General features: G+C 40.6%; 1 protein-coding gene across 3 annotated transcripts in view; it reads left to right on the plus strand.

Annotated features, from left to right (window-relative positions):
* The window catches only part of ARHGEF4 (Rho guanine nucleotide exchange factor 4), a 178595-nt gene that overhangs the window by 95945 nt on the left and 62177 nt on the right, over window positions 1-20473 (plus strand). For all 3 annotated transcript variants that reach the window (XM_084638300.1, XM_084638301.1, XM_084638302.1), the window contains one exon: window positions 13348-13487. In XM_084638300.1, the coding sequence (XP_084494426.1) occupies window positions 13348-13487 (140 nt within the window). The remainder of the gene's footprint in view (window positions 1-13347; window positions 13488-20473) is intronic.

Below are 20473 nucleotides of genomic sequence, written 5' to 3' on the forward strand. Positions count from 1 at the left end.
AACAATTGTAATATACTAACCCCTAATCCTAAATTTGTTTTTCCACAAAAATGTTCTCAGAGCTTGATCCCAGGGATTTTCCTAGAACTGGGATATATATATATATCTTAAGACTGGACAACTTCTCAAAAATAAAGAGCAGATCTTATACTTGAGGTGCAGAGTTCTGCGGAGAAATTCAGGCCAAAATTTTCAAATGTAAGGGATACAGTTAGGTTCTTATATCCCTATTTAGGTATCTAAATAAGTGGCCTGGTTTTTCAGAAGTGCTGAGCAGTCACCACTCCTACTGATTTTGCTGTCAATGGTGTGTGTTCAGCACTTGTGAAAAAAAGCTCATTTGCTTATTTAGGTGCCTAAATATGGATTTAGGTGCCTAATTTTAGGCATTCAAACTTAGTAATTTTGGTTCAGAATGTCCAAGGCTGGATGTGCTTACAAATGTGGGGATTTTTTATCATTAGCTAACTTTTCATTCTTTGTTTACTTGTTGAGTTAGAACACTTGGATTTACTCTGAAAAACAAAATGTATCTTTGCTGTTCTCTGAATCTGTCCATTTTTGAAAACACTGAGAGAAATTAGATATTTCCATGCAAAGTACATCATTAGGATGCTACACTTGAAAGGTGCTTTATAAACAATATTTTATAATATGAAGCGTTCTAGAGTCAGCAGAGAACACTGCATAGGAATGACATTATGGGCTAGTAAATACATGCTTCAATGTAGCTGTACACTACCTGGGTGTAATTTGTAAAGTCAAAATGTCTGAGAATTTACCAGCTGGACAGTAATAGACTGCGATACCCAGTGACAATTCAACCTGATGATATTCTGAACAACAAGAGCCCTTGACCATGCTTGTAGCTGTTTCTGTCACTTCACGCCGTCTCTACAGACATAACAGGCTTCAGAATAATGCACAGACCATTGTGGAATCTTATTATAGAGAGGCTTTATAGAGAGACTGTTTCCAAGCAAGTATGGAAGGCCCAATATGCAGCAGAACCACCATGCTTCCATTGTGTGACTTAAGATTGAAAAATACTGTGTCATTTAGATGATGAGATTTTGTTGCAGAGTTGGCTTCCAAGCCCCCAGTGCTTCAGAGCAATAGGAAATAAAAGCATAATAAAAATGAAGGAACTCTCGGAATACAAACCAATCAGATTTCTGCAAAGCATGTTTACACTCTCCACTCTATTTAATAAGGTAATGGTACAAGAAATCAAATAGAAAAGTAGAGTCCTTAATAGTTTGGATTCCCCCCATGCACACTTAGGAAGTGGTTTTAGAGCAGAAACTGGTCTTAGAGAACCAAACATCACATTTGGATCAATATAATTAAAACAGACAAGAGCTGTGCCACGTTTTGGGGAAGGGGGGAGACCGGGAGAGTAACTCCATCAGAGTTAAAGCCCCACTAAAGCCTTTGAGAGTAAAGTAAAGGTGAAATGAATGACATTTCCACAAGCTTCTACAGTGCACTTACAACCCAAATTTTCCCATGCTAGGCTGCATTCTCTCTCTCTCTCTCTCTTTCTCTCTCTCTCAACTTCTATATCCCTTGCAGTCAGAAATGGCTGTAAGCTCCTGTTTATTCCCTGATCTCATTTGAGTTGTTTTCTGATAAATTTAAAAAGAATAAAATCAGCTTGACTGGATTTAACTTAAGCTCATTTGAACTGAAACATTCAACTGGGATGAAATAATGGCACAGCAGTAAAGCTGTATGGTTGGTTTGTTTGTCTCCGTTCCTCCCCCCCCCATGCAAACAACCAGTTTGAAAAGAGACATGGGAAGCATAAAGTGATCTCTAAGAAATGAAGAGGAGTGCTTGATTGAGGGCAGGTATTCAGATCAGCTAGGGAGATTCCCCTGAAATAATCCTTAAGGAAACAGATGCGTCTGACTCCAACACTGTCAATCCTCTCATTTGTGGACATATCTGTAAGGCTTTGAAAAGCTGGACAGATGCTCTTCTAAAAATAAATAAATAAAATGCCCATGATTTTGCTGGTAAGTCCTCCTTAATTCATATACCAGTTAAAATATGTTAGGTTTGTCAGCTGCACTAAACATGTTTGATCTCTGTCCTCCCCTCCTATGTTTGCCTAATGTAAATAGCTGTTGTTCTAGTTTCCCAGCTCATTTGCTTTAATTTCCTTGATCGTTTGTACTGATTTTGGTAGAAATGGATGGTTAGAGACGCAAGTGGCATTTTCATCTATGCAGATGCATTGAAAACTCATCTGGGGCTCTAGCTGAGATGAGTTGGCCAAGTTTATTTTCTACTGGACAATATCAAATTTACGTATAACCCACAATAACCAAACCAGCAAGTTGTGGAGGTTTATGGGGGCTGGTTAGTTGCTAGGTTGTTGTGGGGTTTTTTTGTTTTGGTTTTTTTTTTGGCGGGTTGGGAGTTGGATTTTTTTTTTTATTTTATTTAAGGCTCAGCAAAATCATGGAGCTAGATTTTTCCACCCTTTATTTACACTAAATAATAATTTACTTCACAGTAGTCCCCTTAATGGGAGACTAAACAATGTGGCTTATATCCTAGTGAGTATGTCTCACCTATGACACAGCAAAGAACAATGCCAGAACACAGGAGGAAAGGGATTGCTTGTACTGCATATTACTATTTAACATTCACACTGTGATAGTACCTAAAGGCCTCAACCACATGGGCCCCACTGTTCTAGGCACTGTGCAGACATATCGTAAATGATAGGCCCTTCCCCAAAGACCCTACAGTTGAAAGTTGAGATATAACACATGGATGGGAACAAATAGGCATGGGTGGGCAAGGAGAGACATGGTAACAAATAAAGAGAACAGGATGTGTGTAATGCTTCAGCAGGATGACCAGACAATGTAAAATATCTGGACAGGGGGTGAGGGGTAATAGGAGCCTATATAAGAAAAAGACCCAAAAATCAGGACTGTCCCTATAAAATCAGGACATCTGGTCACCCTATGCTTCATCAGCCAATAGGATTAATAGCCTGGCCATTGCATTATGGCAAAGGTGAGTTTTCAGGAGGGACTGGGCTGTGGATCAAATAGAGATACAATTGTTTTGATGTAAATGTTTGTTCTGCTTTTCAGTTTATCTAATATTTCCATTCTCTCTCAAGCTTCTGCTCTGTCAATCACCAGCTGAAAAGCAGCTAAACCCAGTGTTCCCAATCAAATGCAAGCACCCCAGACCTCTTCTCTTCCTTGTCATCTTTGATGTGTGCAGGAGCAGAAGCATATGAGCTGGAAGCAGATTGCAAGCAACAACCCTAGAGACCAAAATTGCAGAGCCATTCTTAACCTGTGTTTCTCTATTGCCCATACTTATCTACACTACACATGAGAGCCAAAAGCTCCCTCAAGCCTCATTGTGAGTCATTTAGAATTCTAATTGGGATTAAAAAACTCTTGAAATCTGAGTGGGTGGCTCAGTGCATTACAGTTGATGGATGTTACCCTGAGCTACCAACCCTGCAGACCAATACCAGACCCCACTATGTTTTTATTAAAGAGCTGCACCATTTTTTTGTTCCAAAAAGTGGATTTGCACCCTGCTTCAGCTAATTAGCAACTAGCTCATGCACAACAGTGCTGGGTAATGGCAGTTTTACTGAAAGGCTGATTTCATTTTGATGGTTTTTTTTTCTACTCTTAATTTGTGTTTTAATATGAGGGGTTCTATTCATCATTTGCTTTCTCTGCGTATTTTGTGTGTATGTCTCTCTCATACATAATTTTCTCTCCAAAGATTCCTAAAATCTTGTTTCATGACCAGCATGTAATTGCACATGGAATGGATTAACTCCACGAGGCTTTATTTTGCAGGACCACGCTTTCATTTTTCTCACAAAGCAACATTATTGGTTCCTCTGCCCTTGTCATCCATTTCCCATCAGACTACCCTCTTCCTGTTCCACCAGCCCACAACCAGGAGGACAGTAATGGAAGAGGGTCCATTGGAACAATAAAGAGCCAGAGGAATTGTACTGATGGAACAGAAATGGGATGACATCACTGTCTGATGGATTTTACTGTGGGAGCTGCATAGGGATCACAATATATCAAGCAGATGATAAATGAAGCACATAAGTCAAAGCAGTATTGCTGAATGCTGTTATACACTATTTCTAAAGGAGACCAGAATTTAGCAGTCTAGATTGCAGAGAATAGAGGCCTTTAGCTCAGCTCAGCTGAGCAACTAATTCTCAGTTTGGCCTTTCTTTTGCATACATTTTTTTTAGCCTCCTGGGCCATGTGAACTCTAACTGTAAACTGTTTCACCCTGGCAGCTCCAAAATCAAGAATCACCAGCAGTCTGGGGGCGTGAGGCATGGGGGGTGGGGAGGGGGGAAGAGAGAGAGTGACGTCCGTGGCTCTGAATTCATTTGCTCTCTGAGTGTAAATTGGACTCCTAATGTTATTTCTGTGCATTATTTTAGATTTAATGCTGCACAGAGATAAATTAAGCAGGTGGCTATGGCACCCAGAAAACAGCTTCTATCAGACAGCCTTCCAATGAGCAAAAAATCAAATCCCCTTGGAGGTTATTTTTCATTCATTTGTTTCTAGTTAAATATAGATGCTCTTGGATAATTATCAGCCTTGAAAGCAACCCATAACTGTTGTGGAGTATTTCCCTTGCATTCCTATAAAACGCCCTGTGAAAATGAATCTGATGGTTATCAATACGGCTTCTTTTAACTCACTCACCATCAATGCTGGATCACTCCCCACATCCCTGGCCCTTATTCTCAACTGGAATGTATCAGCATGGTTCCACTGAAGACAATGAAGCCACATCTATGTACACCAGCTAAGCATCAGGCCCATCTGACTCAGAGAGTCAATTATGATGAAATTCCAGATTTTAGAGTACCCCTTCCCCTGCCCTAACAAGGAAACTCCCCTTTAGAAAATAACCCTGCATGTTCTCTGGGGAAAGGGGGACCAAACCAATGCATTTGAATAATTAAATGGTTTACTCTGTTTTATTTGCGCTTGTAAAATGTGGTTTAAAATACCTGCTGAGTAGCTGCAAAATTTAAAAAAAAGATGACTGCCCGGGAATGTTTGGCCCTTGCATTGTACATTCTATAAACATTGCCTTGTGACTATGAGACTGGACTGGGGCTCAGGAGGTCTCTGCCACAGCTTCCCTCTGTGACCTTAGGCAAATCACTTAAACTTGCTGTGCCTTTGTTTCCCATCTAAATGGAGATGAGGATGCTTTTTCTCCCACCCTTTGGCTGTCTTGTCTGTATTGGATTATGAGCTTTCCAGGGGGGGGGCTTGCTCTCTCTCACTAGGTGCATGCACAGTGCCTAGTGCCCTAGCCCCATCTCAGATGAAACCTCAGCACGGCTATAAAACAAACAAATAACACTCTTGTGAGATGGATAACTATATATCCATTATATAGACAGATGCACATAGGCTGTGTCTACACTTATGGTGGCATGTAGAGTACATATGCCGCCTAGCACGGGTATAAATAACAGTGTAGACAGTGAGGCATTGGTTAGGCGACTAAAGACACACCTGTACCCTGTGGCTGTGTGCCCTACGCAGCTCTGGACATGACCAACCAGTGCATCCCATGTCTACACTGCTATTTTTAGCAGTGTAGTGTCCCATTGCTTTTTCCACCTCGGTGAAAGACTTCAGCTGTGGGAAAAATCTCTGGCGGGGAAGGCAGTGGAGAAAAGCACCGGCAGCTCCCCGCTGCCACAGACTTTCCCCACTGCCTCCCCCTGCCAGAGACTTTCACTTCCATGTGTAGCTACACGCCAGTGTGGACGCAGCCGGTTTGCGCTGCAGCCTGTAGCTACATGTATTCTACACTCCGCTGCCAGCATAGACAAGGCTGTAGGCAGAGAGAGTAGCTTGAAGTCATGAAGTGAGCTGCTATTGGAGTTGGGAATAATTATGTAATTATTAGTCTCATCATCATCATTTTAGGCTAGACTGACCTCTCACCCACTGCAGTGCCCTGGGAGGTGTTCCTCTGAGGCATAATTCCTCCATTTGCTCCTCTATAGTGCTGTGTGTGGGAAATAATCTGCTACAGCCCGTTTAAAGAGCACAGCATGCTCCTTCCCCTCCGCCATCTCCCCCAACCCCTCCATTTCTTCACACTGCAGAGAAAAATAAATCACTTTTACCCAAGCAGCCGGAAGAAAGGTGAACCATTTTTCTTTATTCCACTTTTCTGTTTCTAACATATTTAATTAAGCTTAATTTTTATCAAGCCACATTCGTATTTACTCAAATGTGTTCTCGACTCTAACCGTCTTCAAGGTAACGGTGAGTGTAACCGGTGGCAGCCAATGTAATTAGTGCTATCAACACTGATCAGTGTTCTGAGTTTGACGTTTATTGTAACCCCCCGCTGTTGCTCACGTGTGATGATGGGGCTCAGATCCCTGAACCCTCCTCCCAATGCTGCTGCTTCTGGTTTCAGCAGCACACAGAAGGGTTTATATGGTTTTGTTCTCCTCTCTCCAGAGAATGTCTGCTTCAGGACTAAGAAGAATAACTTATGAGCTAGCATGACAAAGTTTTCTATTTGCCGTAGTATTTTTGTGACATAAATCCTGAGCTCAGGTTCAGACTTGCAGCAATACAAAGCAGGATTTTGATACTCTGGCAGGCAGCCGTAGTGGTAAATCATGGCCTCCTTCCCTCCCCATGTTCTGCAGAGTAGAATCTGTTGTCATAGTTAGTAGAATTTATCTGTACAGCCATCTAAATTCTGGGGAAATTGGTTTAAAATTAATTGGACATAGTTCAGAGTCTTGTTTTGGGGTGAAAGTTGTTCTTTACTGTTCTGTGTTTTCCCGTGACAGATTAGATTATTGGGCTCAGTGAGAAAAGGAGACAGCCAGCTGTGACCACATCAGTGCATTCAAGTACGGATGAAAACAAGCATTTGTTGTGACTGGGGAGAAGGGCGCAGCAAGGCTGCCTCTGCTTCCTGTGAAGCATAATGGGTGCCTGTCCAACTAGTACTGTGCACTTGATGAGACTAATGAAGAAACCAAATTACTGTTTTAACAATTTTTATCAGGTCCACTTAAAAGATTTTTAGACTCAAGCTTACTTCTTTCCTGCTTGACCTAATTACGACTGTGCATGTTGAATCATTACCTATATTAAGAGCCTTCACTTGCCCTACTTCCTTGACTGATTTCTAGTGTATTGGGTCACTGTTTCAGAGGGTGTTTTTGTTTTTTTATTTTTTTATAATCAACTCTCAGGATTCTTTTTTCCCTCTTGAATAAGCTGCTTCAGAACAAAGTCTCATTTGTCACCATTTTTCTTAACGCTTTCTTCCTGCCTTCTGAACCATGAGCAGTTTTGACAAAATATCATGAAAAAATTCTTTCCTGGACAAATTTCCATCACAGATTAAGAACCAAAAACCTTTTGCATTATTACAAGCAATTGAAACAACGAGGAGTCCTTGTGACACCTTAGAGAATAACAAATTTATTTGGGACCAAATACATTTTTTAGTCTCTAAGGTGCCACAAGGACTCCTCGTTGTTCTTGCTGATACAGACTAACATGGCTACCACTCTGAAACCTGTCACAAGCAATAGAGTTCTCTGGTGAAACTTGCCTATGGCTTTTTGTTTGTTTAGTTAAGTTTGGACAACCAATACAAGATGTAGTAACAGCTTTCAAGGCTAATGAGGCTGACCCCTGAGTCAAAGTTAAGCAAGACATGGTAAGAAAAACAAATCTATATAAGAAAAATAAATAAAGTTGGCCAGAGATTTACCTGAGGTATAGAATATTTTAAGTAATAGAGCTATTCTCCATGAAGCTTTTTTCCCCCCATATAAAACGGATCATAGTACAACTGGGAAAACATGACAAAATCAGAAAGCTTTAAAGATGTCAGGAAACATTTTTCAGGCTGAAAATTATACTCTATGTAATGCAACCAGCAGAGAGGGGGTATAAAGCAAAAGCAATGAAAGCTTGCAGGAATCAATAAGGTACCATGCTAAGGGAGACAGAACACAAAGGAAGAGGAGCTTTGATGGGCTAAACAGTGATGCACTCCTGTACAAAGCAATCCATTATGTTCTTGAAAGTGTACCTTTTGTTTCCGTCATTACACAAATTCCCCCAAAATAGTTCATTAACAGTACAGCGTGTAGCACACACTATCTTTTAGCGGTTCTCAAACTATGGTAGATGTATCAGTTGTGGTAGATTAGTTGATTTAAATAATATCAGAATAGAATCCTTTATAACTGCACTGATTACAATTATGAAGGTGGCAGTTTCAGTACTTTTGAGTTTTATATGTAGTATTCTAGATGTGAGAATGGCTTTCTGTGAAACATATACTTTTAACATACATTCAGTAGGGTGCTGGTAGCTTATATTTGAAATATGTTTGATGTATACTCAGGCTTTTGTCAAGCATCCCTTAAAACACTGATTTTTTTTTTTGCAACGTCCACGGGTTTTTTATTAACACAGATAAATTTTATTTCTTGGGCAGTTAAACCATTCCACAGCAAACTCTACTTTAATTGTAAGGGCATATTGTCCCCAGGCACATAGTTTCCACTAAAATTAATTGAAGCTTTGTGTGCAAATGAAAGTGAGAATCAATAGATCTTTGTCACCTTGCAAATTTCAGTTGAATTTAGTAAATTGTCATTCAAAGGGTAAACTTTTCAAATGTTTCATTCAGATCTGATGTATACTTCAGTCATTATGATGTAAAATAAATGCATTTCGCTGACTACTAACATGTGAGTTTCAACACAATGTGATTGGAAATGATTGCATTGTGAAACCCTGACAAAATGTGGTATACAATGGAAGCACTGACGGAACTGTCATTGCAGTTGTTGGTGTAATCTCTGCTGTGCAGGAAATTTACAACTATATTTCCAAAGCACTGCCTTGGAATTACAGGGACAGATCCTAAGCTGGTGCAGTTGACTTCAGTGGAGTTACACTGGTACACATCAGTTGAGGGTCTAGCCCATAGAGCTATTAAGGACCTAATATTGCACCACTGAATTCAGTGCGTGCTTTGCCATTGGCTTCAAAGACCACAAGCTCAGCTCCTTTGGGCTCTTAGTCATATGGCTAAATTCCCATGTTTGGGGGCCTTTCAAAATGTACCGCATGGCATCTGTTACTTTGATTTGAATTAGAAGTTGTTCACAGTGATATATCAGATTACATCTTTGGACCTGCTTCTGGACCACCTATCATTGCAGCTTGTGCTTTGGATATTATTGACTTCTTTTGGTCAGGCTGAAGGCTTCCTACATATTTCCTGATGATACTAGAGTGTCACTTCTGGATGGTGGTTTTCCTTGGAAAGCAAATAAACTACAAGAAAATACCCTGTAGGGAATGATTCTGGACTAGTTCTTGGAAAATGGACTAGATTAGGGTTCTGAGCCCAGGAGTCATACCCCGCTTGCCCTTCCCCTACTGCAAGGATTTTGAGCATTACATCTTTTGTAACTTGGTCAGTGAGATCACCAAGAGTTCAGATGGTGTTATCTCTTGAGATCTTAATTTCATTTAGCTTTAGTACTACAATACTAGTGAATCCATTGAACTGACATCTTCCATCAGGTGTATTTTATCTGCATTATGTTTGTAGGCATCATGTTATTGCCTTTGTAGAAAGACTCCTTGGAGTATACCTCTTTGTCATGTAAACGGCATATGCTTTATTCGAACACCAGTTGCTAATCACAATACAAATGCCAGTCAGCATTCAGTTATTACCATTGTCTCAGAAAAGCAGGAAGATGATATCCTCTGAGTTTACAAATCAGAAAACATATACACAATATCTTATAAAAGCATAGAATAAGTGAGTGATTATTGGTCAACACCCAGGACATGCGTCTCAGAATGTACTTGGTAAAAAGAGAGTTTCAGAAAATTGCAACTAACCTTGAGAAAACCATACAAAAGGGTTCTATTCTTTAAAGAAGATGACCAGTTTTTCCTTGTGTAAAAGTAGCATAAATGACATTTATTCTCTTCTGATATCTAGTCTGTATTTCCACTGGCTTCAGACTCATGCTCAGGACTTTAGCACTTGTTTTATCCAATAGAAGGAGACAGCCTTTCAGAAGATGTGCCCTCATTTACGTAAAGTTGCAAGAGTAGAATTACATGCCTATGGTGGTAATAGATACTCCTTCAGTGGCAAGTGCTTATTTAGGCAATGAAAAGTGCTATTAGATGTTTTACAAGTTCTATAGAAGATCCACCAAGACAGAGCTTGAGACATACTGATTGTGCCCATCTGGCCAAGATAGTTCTGGTTTATGGATCTGCTGAAGCTCTCAGTTCACCCTCCCAAGAACATGCCCACATTACCAGACCTTCTAACACAGCACAGGGCAGATTCAAGCACCTCAGTCTGCAACTCAGGGCTTGGTATTTGGATGGACATCAGAAATAGAGCACTCATGTTCTAAAAGGGTGCAATCCATCCTTAACCAAAGCAGAAAAGCTTCTACAAGAAGCTGTTACTCAGCAAAATGGAAGTGTTTCTCCTCTTGGACACACCAATGAAACTCAGTTCCAGAATCAGCTGGGATCCCTACTATCTTAGAATCTTTACTTACCCTTAAGTCTTCAGGTCTTGCACTCAGTTCTCTGTGAGTGCATCTAGCAGTGATCAGTGCTTTCCATCCTCCGATGGATAACCGTACTGTATTCACTCATCCTGTCACAACGAGATTTCTGAATGGGATTCTCAGATCCTTTCCACCATTGGTGAAGTTCATGCCTTAGTGTAACCTTAATTTTGTTTTATCGTCTCTCACACCCCACCCCACCTTGGAACCTCTAGCTACATACTCTATGGCGCATCTGTCCATGAGGGTGGCTTTTCTAGTACCCATAACGTCAGCCCAGAAGAATCAACAAGCTGGGAGTGCTCGTGATGGACCCATCATATATTGCATTCTATAAAGAAAAGGTCTTGTTATGACCCCACCCTAGCTTCGTTCCTAAAGTAGTTTCCAAGAGTCAGTTAATTCACTTACCAGTATGTTTTCCAAAACCCCATGCCTCAAATGAAGAGAGATGACTCCATTCTCTGAACATCCAAAGGGCTTTGCTGTATGTCTGCAAAGAACAAAGTCTGTTAGAAAAACATAAACTATTTGTTTCCCTAGCAAAGTGATGAAGCGGTCAAGTTATATTAATGCAGACAGTTTCAAAATGGATTTTGGGTTGTATTTTCTAGCTCATATTCCCCCTCAGAAGGGGGGGTGAGAGCTCATTCCACTAGAGGGCAAGCTACTTCGGCTGCATCTCTGAGAGATGTTCCCCTTCTAGAGATATGTAGGGCAGTTACTTGGAGTTCTGTGAATACCTTCGTGAGACATTATGCTCTGGTCCAGTCGTCAGCTGCAGATACAGCAGTGGGGACAGCAGTACTACAGTCAGCTATCACTTCTGCGTCCTCACACCCACCCCCCATTTGACTACTGCTTGTTAATCTCCCACAAGTGGCATACACATAGGCATCAACACTCAAAGAAGAAATGGAGGTTTCTTATCTGTAACTGGAAATTCTTTCAGATGTATGGTCCCTATCTCTATTCTACTACCCACTGTGACGGGGCAAGGCCAGATGGCTATAGAAAAGTAGTGGGAGATAGATATATTAGCTCCAGGCTAAACAAATCCCTGGTACCAGGTTAAGTGAAATGGAAGCTGCTCCAGGTCAATTAAGACACCTGGGGCCAATTAAGAACTTTCCAGAAGGCAGGGAGAAGGCTAGGTTGATTGGGACACCTGAAGCCAATCAGGGGCTGGCTGAAACTAGTTAAAAGCCTCCCAGTTAGTCAGGTGGGTGTGCATGTCAGGAGCTGTGGGAGGAAGTTGTGCTGTTGGAGAGGCTGAGTAGTACACACCATATCAGGCACAAGGAAGGAGGCCCTGAGGTAAGGGTGAAGTGGAGCTTGAGGAAGTGAGGGCTGCTGGGTGGGAGGAAGTAGCCCAGGGAATTGTACATGTCATGTTTCTAGAAGGTCAGCTACTATAGCTGATACTATTAGGGTTCCTGGGCTGGAGCCCGGAGTAGAGGGTGGGCCCGGGCTCCCCCCACCACCTTTGCCCCCTGATTAATCACTGAGACTGGGAGACAACAGAGACTGTGCAAGGAAGGATAACTTCTCCTCACCTCCCTCACTGGCCTATGATGAAAATGGCTCAGTAGACTATGACCCTTGTCTCGAGAGAAAGAAGGGTTATGGGGGGGGGTCACAGTGAGCCTCTGAGGCTAGCAAAATCCACCAGGAAACATGGGACCCACAGAGGCAAGGACAGAGCTTTGTCACACCACCTTCTGTCCCCGCTGCTGCAGATTATTTGAACTGCAATAAGAATGGGAACTGGAGAGGTGTTGGCGCACACCACCTTTTGTGCCCTTGCTTCAGATAATGAGGAGAGCTATGGTGCATTTGTGGGCCAATGGACACTGTCTATAAAATATTCCAGACTCAGGTGCATAGTGGGCATGCGTATCCCATGTGTGGAATACAGATAGGGATTGTGCATTTCAAAGAACTTCCAATTACACGTAAGTAACCTCCATTTATCAAAATGAAAGAGCAAAGATGGTAATAAATTCAGATGCGTATAAGCTGGTATCAGTCAAGCTTTAGCAAAGGTGAAACAGCTCTGACCACCCAGGATTTCTACCTGAATCCAAACTTAAGTTTACGTTCCCTTGACTTTCCTATTTTTTTTCTGACTAACTCTATGCATTGTTTGCCAAAATAGGAAGAGGATGATGGTTGAGTTCTTCACTCACCTGCACAGAGGTTGAGATTTTGTGTGAAAATAGCTTTTGTTTTGCTCTTCACTTAGGCTCCAATCCTGCAAACGCTGGTGCATGTGCTCAACTTAATGGGCATGTGAGTAGTCCTACAGATCTCAGTGGGCGTATTCACGCATGTTCATAATGGTTTGCAGGATCAGGGCCATAGTGAGATAGAACTTGAAATGGGCATGAGTAGTGAACTGTCCTCTTGCAGCACTGGTAGTTCCTTTACATTGTGTTTTAGCCATTTTTGTGCGGCTGCTTGTGACAGTTTGCATTATTAGTGCCTTTGCTGTTCATGGTCTCTGTATAAACCGACAACTTTGATTTCTAGTGACATCAATCAGCACCTCTCAGTCATGCTAGCAGAACAATTTTAAAATAATTTACTTTAAAATCCAAGATTAATGATCTTTTCCATTTGCTGTCATTCATGTCTCTGCTCAGCAGTGTTGTTAAGCAGTTCATTTCTTGTTGTTGCAGTGATCACTGATGGGGCTCTGGATAAGACAGCTCTTACAGACGATGTGGGAAGTGAGGAGGATCTGTATGAGGACTTTCGGAGTTCCAGTCACCGCTACGGCCATCCTGGAGGAGGAGGAGAACAACTTGCCATCAATGAGGTATTGCAACTGTAGGTCTGTGAAGAAGCAGAAAGGAGGCTGCTTTTGGTTTTTGGTAGTGAGGCATCACCGTTGCAATAGGGTCCTGGTTAAATGGGTACAGCTTCAGTATTCACTTTCTGCGGTCACCATTTTAATTCCATTATCATCCCAAACTCACATTTGGGTTTTCCATATAGCTGCTGCCTCCAGCATCGAAGGAATGCTGATGTGATATAAAATGGAACTGCAGCTCCCTAAACTGCAGGTAACTTCAGTTAGGAGTTCCTCTCTTCTCGTGTGTTTTTAGGCAGAAAGGGAACATACAGACATGAGTGAGCAGCACAGCTGGAATACTTTCCGGGGTGGTGTGATCTGAAGTGTGGTAAGCATTTTTACTTAGTGGGGCTAGAATGATGATTTTGAAGTCCTTGAAAGGATTGTTCTGAACACATGTTCAAACCTTTCACCTTGAATGCAAACGTATGTCCAAACAAGTAGCACATTAGTGAAGGGGATGCTTTTAGCAAAGGGTTCTTATAATGCTGACATCAATTTAATTGCTTGTCTCAAATTAGAACGTGTTCCATAGTCTAACTGGGGTGATGAGTATTAGTCAACACACAGGATCTGTCTGGCTGCAAAAGTACAATGCCCTTGTCTAGTGCATTAAAATAGGTGTCGTGCTTTGCAGTATTACACAATATATAGAATGCTCTTTCCTTTGGGCGAATTAATAAACATTTCATTGGAGGAGCTGAGGACATGCTCCCTATGAACTATAACACAGACTGCTGTACTGAGTGTGCTATATGCTCTGCTACCTTTTTGTGACCTGCACAAGGTGGAGGGCCACCGATAAAAGATGTATTATACTTTCTCAGGGGTCAGCTATGGCTGGAATGGTGGTGGCTCCACCTTATGCCTGTGTCAGAGGCAGCCATAAAGCTTCTAGGAGCTGTATGAGGTACATACTTAGAAACAACAGGTACAACACCCTTTTAAAACAGTACAGCATATACTCCTTCCAGTACCAGTCTCCCTGTACTATTGGGAAAGTGGAAGCCTTAGAGCTGCTCTAACTTCCACTCTGTTTCCCACACCCCCCTGTGCATCATAGGGAGCAGAGAATAATTGGAATACAGCATGCTCCAGCTACACTGCTACAATGGGGGTAGGAGCAGGCCCATCACGGGGTCTCTGTGGTAGCTCTATACCGGTGAGGAGGCTTCTAATGAAAGCGGCTTACCAGCACTGTTTCCACCCACTTTACAGCCTCTTCATGTCACCACAGCAGCATAGAACTAAGAATTCATCCCATTACTGGTTTTCCCCTTATTATCGGCAAGTAATCATAAAGAATCTAGAAGAACACCAAGGCATCTACTGCTGTGATACAGATGGGAAAACTGGTAGGATAAAACAAGATTTGCCACAAAACTACTCTCTTGCTCAGTTTCCTGTGCTGTTACATCCACTTCACTTTGTAATGAAAGGGAATTGGAAGTGACATGATACATATGACAGCACTAAGAATGCATTCACCCACATTTAGCTGGTACTTGAGGTGTATTTGGCCAGTAGCCTCTGATATGTTTAGCAGCACAGGAAATGTATTCCACAACATATATTGGATACATTTCGAACTATATAAGGTGTTTACTGCATTTTCTGATTTTTCAAGTGCTTGAGTATGCAACCTAAATAACATTCTTTTAACATAGTTTTTGTAGGTAACTTCCTAGTTCTTGTGATGGGAGGGAGGTTAAAGGAAAAGGATAAAATATAATATTGTAGGGATTACAGATATCCTTAAAGAAGTCTTTATACCTTGTGATAAATTCTGAAAAATATTTTGTTTCACTTGGAAATGGTTCTGTTTCCATATCAGATATTCTCTGTATTTCATTTTCTTCATTCTTTATTACTGAGGACAAGAGATTTTTTTTTCTTTAGAGTTCATTGTCTTTGTTAACTGCTTATGTAACTTTGGATGAGTAAAGGATATTGATTTGTCCAGAGCAGTTGTAACTTGTGAAGGTCTTGAAGCATTTCTGGATCTGTTGGCATTTCAGATCCATAGACTTATCAGGTCAACCAGTCAACACTGATTATTTGTTTATTGACCTGTGCCCTGTAAGCTTGTGTATTGCAACTTGTTTTGTTGGCCCAATAACAGGTAGCACATTATTTACCTTGTCCACTGGTTCTGATGGATAATGATTCCATCATTTAGCATCAATTAGCATTAGCAAAGTGCCTTTCTGCATGATGGACTTCTGGAATGGCACACTATGATGGAATACTAATTTCTAATGCAGGAATTTTAAATGAACAAATACCTGAAAATTTAGAATGGACATTTCTAACATAAACCTTCCCAGTTCCCAGCCATCTTGATGAACTTCAGTGGTGCATCAAAGCCCATAGCCTCTATAAAATAAAAATATTTCTAGGCAGGATCTTCTTGAAGGTTTTCAGTAATAGCCTTGGGGGAATTACAAGTGAAGAAGCTAAAATATAATCATTTAATAAACTTTTCCAAGCTGTGTTTTCCCTGCTTTATTGCATCTCCACTGGTATTTCATTGGTCTAGGGGAAGGAAACCATGCCAATTTCCTTGCAGATATCCTCATTCTTAGCCATCTTTAAATAAACAGAGAAAGATTGAAATGTATTTTTAAACGTTTGGCAGACCAAATGTTCCTTATTTTTAACTTCAGTTTTTTTCAGTTTGGGATCAGTAGACAATGGTTGTGAAATGACAATGAAGCCTTTCATGGAAGTAGAATGACTTATTGACAAAGGGGCTTGCGGGATAGAAGAAAAGGGGGAAGGCTTACAGAGCCCACCTAGGAAGAACTGGTCGAGGATGTGTAGGAGCCAAGAAAGAAACCAATCAAAAAGTAATAATAGAGGATGGGTTTGAATTATATGAACCAATTCCTAAGAAAAGAAAAGGGGAAAAATATTTTCTTGGAGGCCCTGTCAAAGCTTTTTCATGAGCAGAGAGAATGTACTTAAAAGAGATTTTTGGTTGAGATTACATTTTTGTTTGGGGTAGTTCCAGGCAACAGATCCACACAGATCCAAAGTATGATCAGCTGAAAAATATGGTAAGGGGAAGCTGTATTACTAATGCTGTGTAGTTTTTCAGTCCTCCGATATGGAAACATAATAAATTGGACACTTGTAGCTATAAATTACATGAAATTGAAGCATATGTATTTAATTTAAGCACTGTAAAATTATTTAAAACTTTGACTGGTTTAGGCACAAAATCTACTTACTCACCCGTACCATGACGGTGACAATAGTGAAGAAAACAATAATACTTTATTTGCTCATCAAATAAAATTAATCAAACTGGGCAAGTAGACTTAGGCATGACTGATTTAGAACATATCAGATCTTAGACAAAGGGCTCATTCCCACTCTGTGCTGTGGGGAGCATGTTTCTGCATAAATTGGAAAATTCACTATTGTACCTGAGCATATCTTTGTTTACTAGATGATTTTTCCAAGATCAACAGCATTGATAGGTTGGGTACAGAGGAAGGAATCAAGCCTCTGGAAATGATCTTTGAAAGCAATGACTAAACTGGTCATTTTTTTCTATTTAGTTTTGTCAATGGACTTAATATATTTTTATGACAACCTGGCCCCATTAAAGTCAATGATAAATCTAATACGTATTACATTACAGTCAATCTGGGGAGAAGTATCTAGTGGGGTCTTGCAGGGAATCTATCCTAGGTCCAGTACTGTTCAATATTTTTATTAATGACTTGGATAATAGAGTAGAGTATGCTTGTAAAATTTGCATACAACACCAAGCTGGGAGGGGTTGCTAGCACTTTGGAGGACAACATTAGAATTCAAAACTACCTTGACAAATTGGAGAATTGGTCTGAAATCAACAAGATTTAATTCAATATAGACCTATGCTTCAGTTAAGAAGACTTCCGTTAAGAAGAAAAATATCAAATGCACAATTACAAAATGGAGAATAACTGGCTAGGCAGTAGTACTGCTGAAAAGGGGTTATAGTTTATTTTATAGTAACAGAAGTGTCATGTCTAAGAAATGGAAGGTAATTGTCCAGCACTACTCTGCATTGGTGAGGTCTCAGTTGGAACACTGTGTCCAATTCTGGGCATCACACTTTAAGAAAGATGTGGACAAATTGGAAAGAGTTCAGAGAAGAGCAACAAAGATGGAGGGGGAAAAAAAGGTTTAGAAAACCTGACCTATGAGGAAAGTTTAAAAAAACTGGGCATGTTTAGTCTTGTGAAAAGAAGACTGAGGAGGGACCTTCAAATATATTAAGGACCATTACAACGAGGATGGTGATCAACTGTTCTGCATGTCCACTGAAGGTAGGATAGTAAGCTTAATCTGAAGCAAAGCAGATTTAAGTTAGATATTAGGAGAAACTTCTTAAGTGTAAGCATAGTTAAATTTTGGAATAGGCTTCCAATGGGACCCTGTGGAACCCCAGTCACTGGAGGTGTTTAAGAACAGGTTACACAGACACCTATCAGGGATGGTCTAGGTATTCTTGGTCCTGCCTCAGCGCCAGGGGCTGGACTAGATGACCTCTCCGGGTCCATTCCAGCCCTATATTTCTATGATTCTGTGATCATGCCATATAGTTTAGATTAGTGATTCTCAACCAGGGGTCCATGGCCCACTGTGGGGCCACAAACCGTTTCAGGGGGTCTGCCAAGCAGAGCCACTTCGACACCCAAGTCCAGGCACCCAGCTGCTGAAGCTTGGAGTCCCGAGCCCCAGCATCCTGCAGGGTGGAAGCCCTGTGATCCCTGTGAGGCGGCTAGAACCTGGCGCCCCATGGGGCTGAAGCCCCGAGTCCCAGCACCTTGCAGAGCTGAAGCTCTGAGCCCAGGTGTCCCGAGGCCGAGCAGAAGCTGCCCTGCAGCGCAGAAGCCTGGAGCCCCCCATCCCACGGGGCTCCCAAGCACCACCCCAGTCCTGTGGGGCAGAAGCCTCCCCACTCACAGCTGAAGCCCAAAGGCCTCCCCCCGGGCCATGGAGTTTTTATAGCATGTTGAGGGGCTTCCAAAAGAACTCCTAGTTTAAATCACCAGTTTTGCAATAGTTTGAAATATATTTTATTTGTTGTTTCATTGGCTTCAGTTGAAAAACACATTGATCAGTACATCCAGAAAATATATATAATGCTTCTAGTTAACAAAATAACTAATGCACAGAAAAGAGATTTCTTTCATGTTATGGGGTATGAATTATGTGCATCACTCTATAAAAGAGGTAAATACTAGGGCTGTCATGCGATTAAAAAAATGAATCGCAATTAATCGTGCGATTTAAACATAATTAATCGTACTGTTAAGCAATAATAGAATACCATTTATTTAAATATTTTTGGATGTTTTCTACGTTTTCAAATATATTGATTTCAATTACAACACAAAATACAAAATGTACAGTGCTCACTTTATAGTTATTTTTGGTTACAACTATTTGCACTGTAAAAAAACAAAAGAAATAGTATTTTTCAATTCACCTAATACAAGTACTGTAGTGCAATCTCTTTATCATGAAAGTTGAACTTACAAATGTAGAATTATGTACAGTAAATAAGTGCATTCAAAAATAAAGCAATGTAAAACTTTAGAGCCTGCAAGTCCACTCAGTCCTACTGCTTGTTCAGCCAATCACTCAAACAAATTTGTTTACATTTGCAGGAAATAATGCTGACCACTTCTTCTTTACAATGTCACCTGAAAATGAGACCAGGCATTCTCATGGCACTGTTGTAGCCAGCATCACAAGGTATTTCCGTGCCATATGTGCTAAAGATTCATATGTCCCCTCATGCTTCAACCACATACATCTGACCAATAACAATCCAAAGCAGTGCGGACCGACACATGTTCATTTTCATTATCTGAATCAGATGCCACCAGCAGAAGGTTGATTTGCCTTTTTGGTGGTTCAGGTTCTGTAGTTTCCTCATTGGAGTGTTACTCCTTTAAGAATTTTGAAAGCATGCTCCATATCTCGTCCCTCTCAAGTTTTGGAAGGCACTTCAGATCCTTAAACCTTGGGTCTAATGCTGTAGCTATCTTTCAAAATCTCACATTAGTACCTTCTTTGCGTTTTGTCAAATCTGCAGTGAAAGTGTCCTTAAAATGAACAACATGTGCTGGGTCATCACCCAAGACTGCTGTAACATGAAATTTATGGTAGAATGCGGGTAAAACAGAGCAGGGGATAAAATTCTCCTGCAAGAAATTCAGTCACAAATTTAATTAACGCATTATTCTTTTAACGAGTGGCATCAGCATGGAAGCATGTCTTCTGGAATGGTGGCGGATGCATGAAGGGGCATACGAATGTTTAGCATATCTGGCACATAAATACCTTGCAATGCCAGCTACAAAAGTGCCATGCAAATGCCTGTTCTCACTTTCTGTTGACATTATAAATATGAAGATGGCAGCATTATCTCCTGTAAATGTAAAAAAACTTGTTTGTCTTAGTGATTGGCTGAACAAGAAGTAGGACTGAGTGGAGTTGTAGGCTCTGAAGTTTTACATTGTTTTGTTTTTGAGTAACAAAAAAAGTCTACAGTTTTAAGTTGCACTTTCATGACAGAGATTGCACTACAGTACTTGCTATGAGGTGAATTGAAAAATACTATTTCTTTAGTTTTTCTTTCACAGAGTAAATATTTATAATCAAGAATAAGATATACTTTGATTTTCAGTTACAACACAGAATACAATATATATAAATATGTAGAAAAACATCCAGAATTAATACATTTGAATTGGTATTCTATTGTTTAACAGTACGATTAATCGCAATTAATTTTTTTTAGTTAATCGCATAAGTAACTGCGATTAATCAACAGCCCTAGTAAATACAGTAATGGAAGCTGTAATTTGATTCTGAAACTTAGTTTTTAAAATTGCATCTTTAGTCATTCCATGGGATTCAGCACTGTAACACTATTACTAAAA

Source organism: Lepidochelys olivacea (assembly GCF_965140295.1).
Source record: "Lepidochelys olivacea isolate rLepOli2 genome assembly, chromosome: 9".
Classification (NCBI taxonomy): Eukaryota; Metazoa; Chordata; order Testudines; family Cheloniidae; genus Lepidochelys; species Lepidochelys olivacea.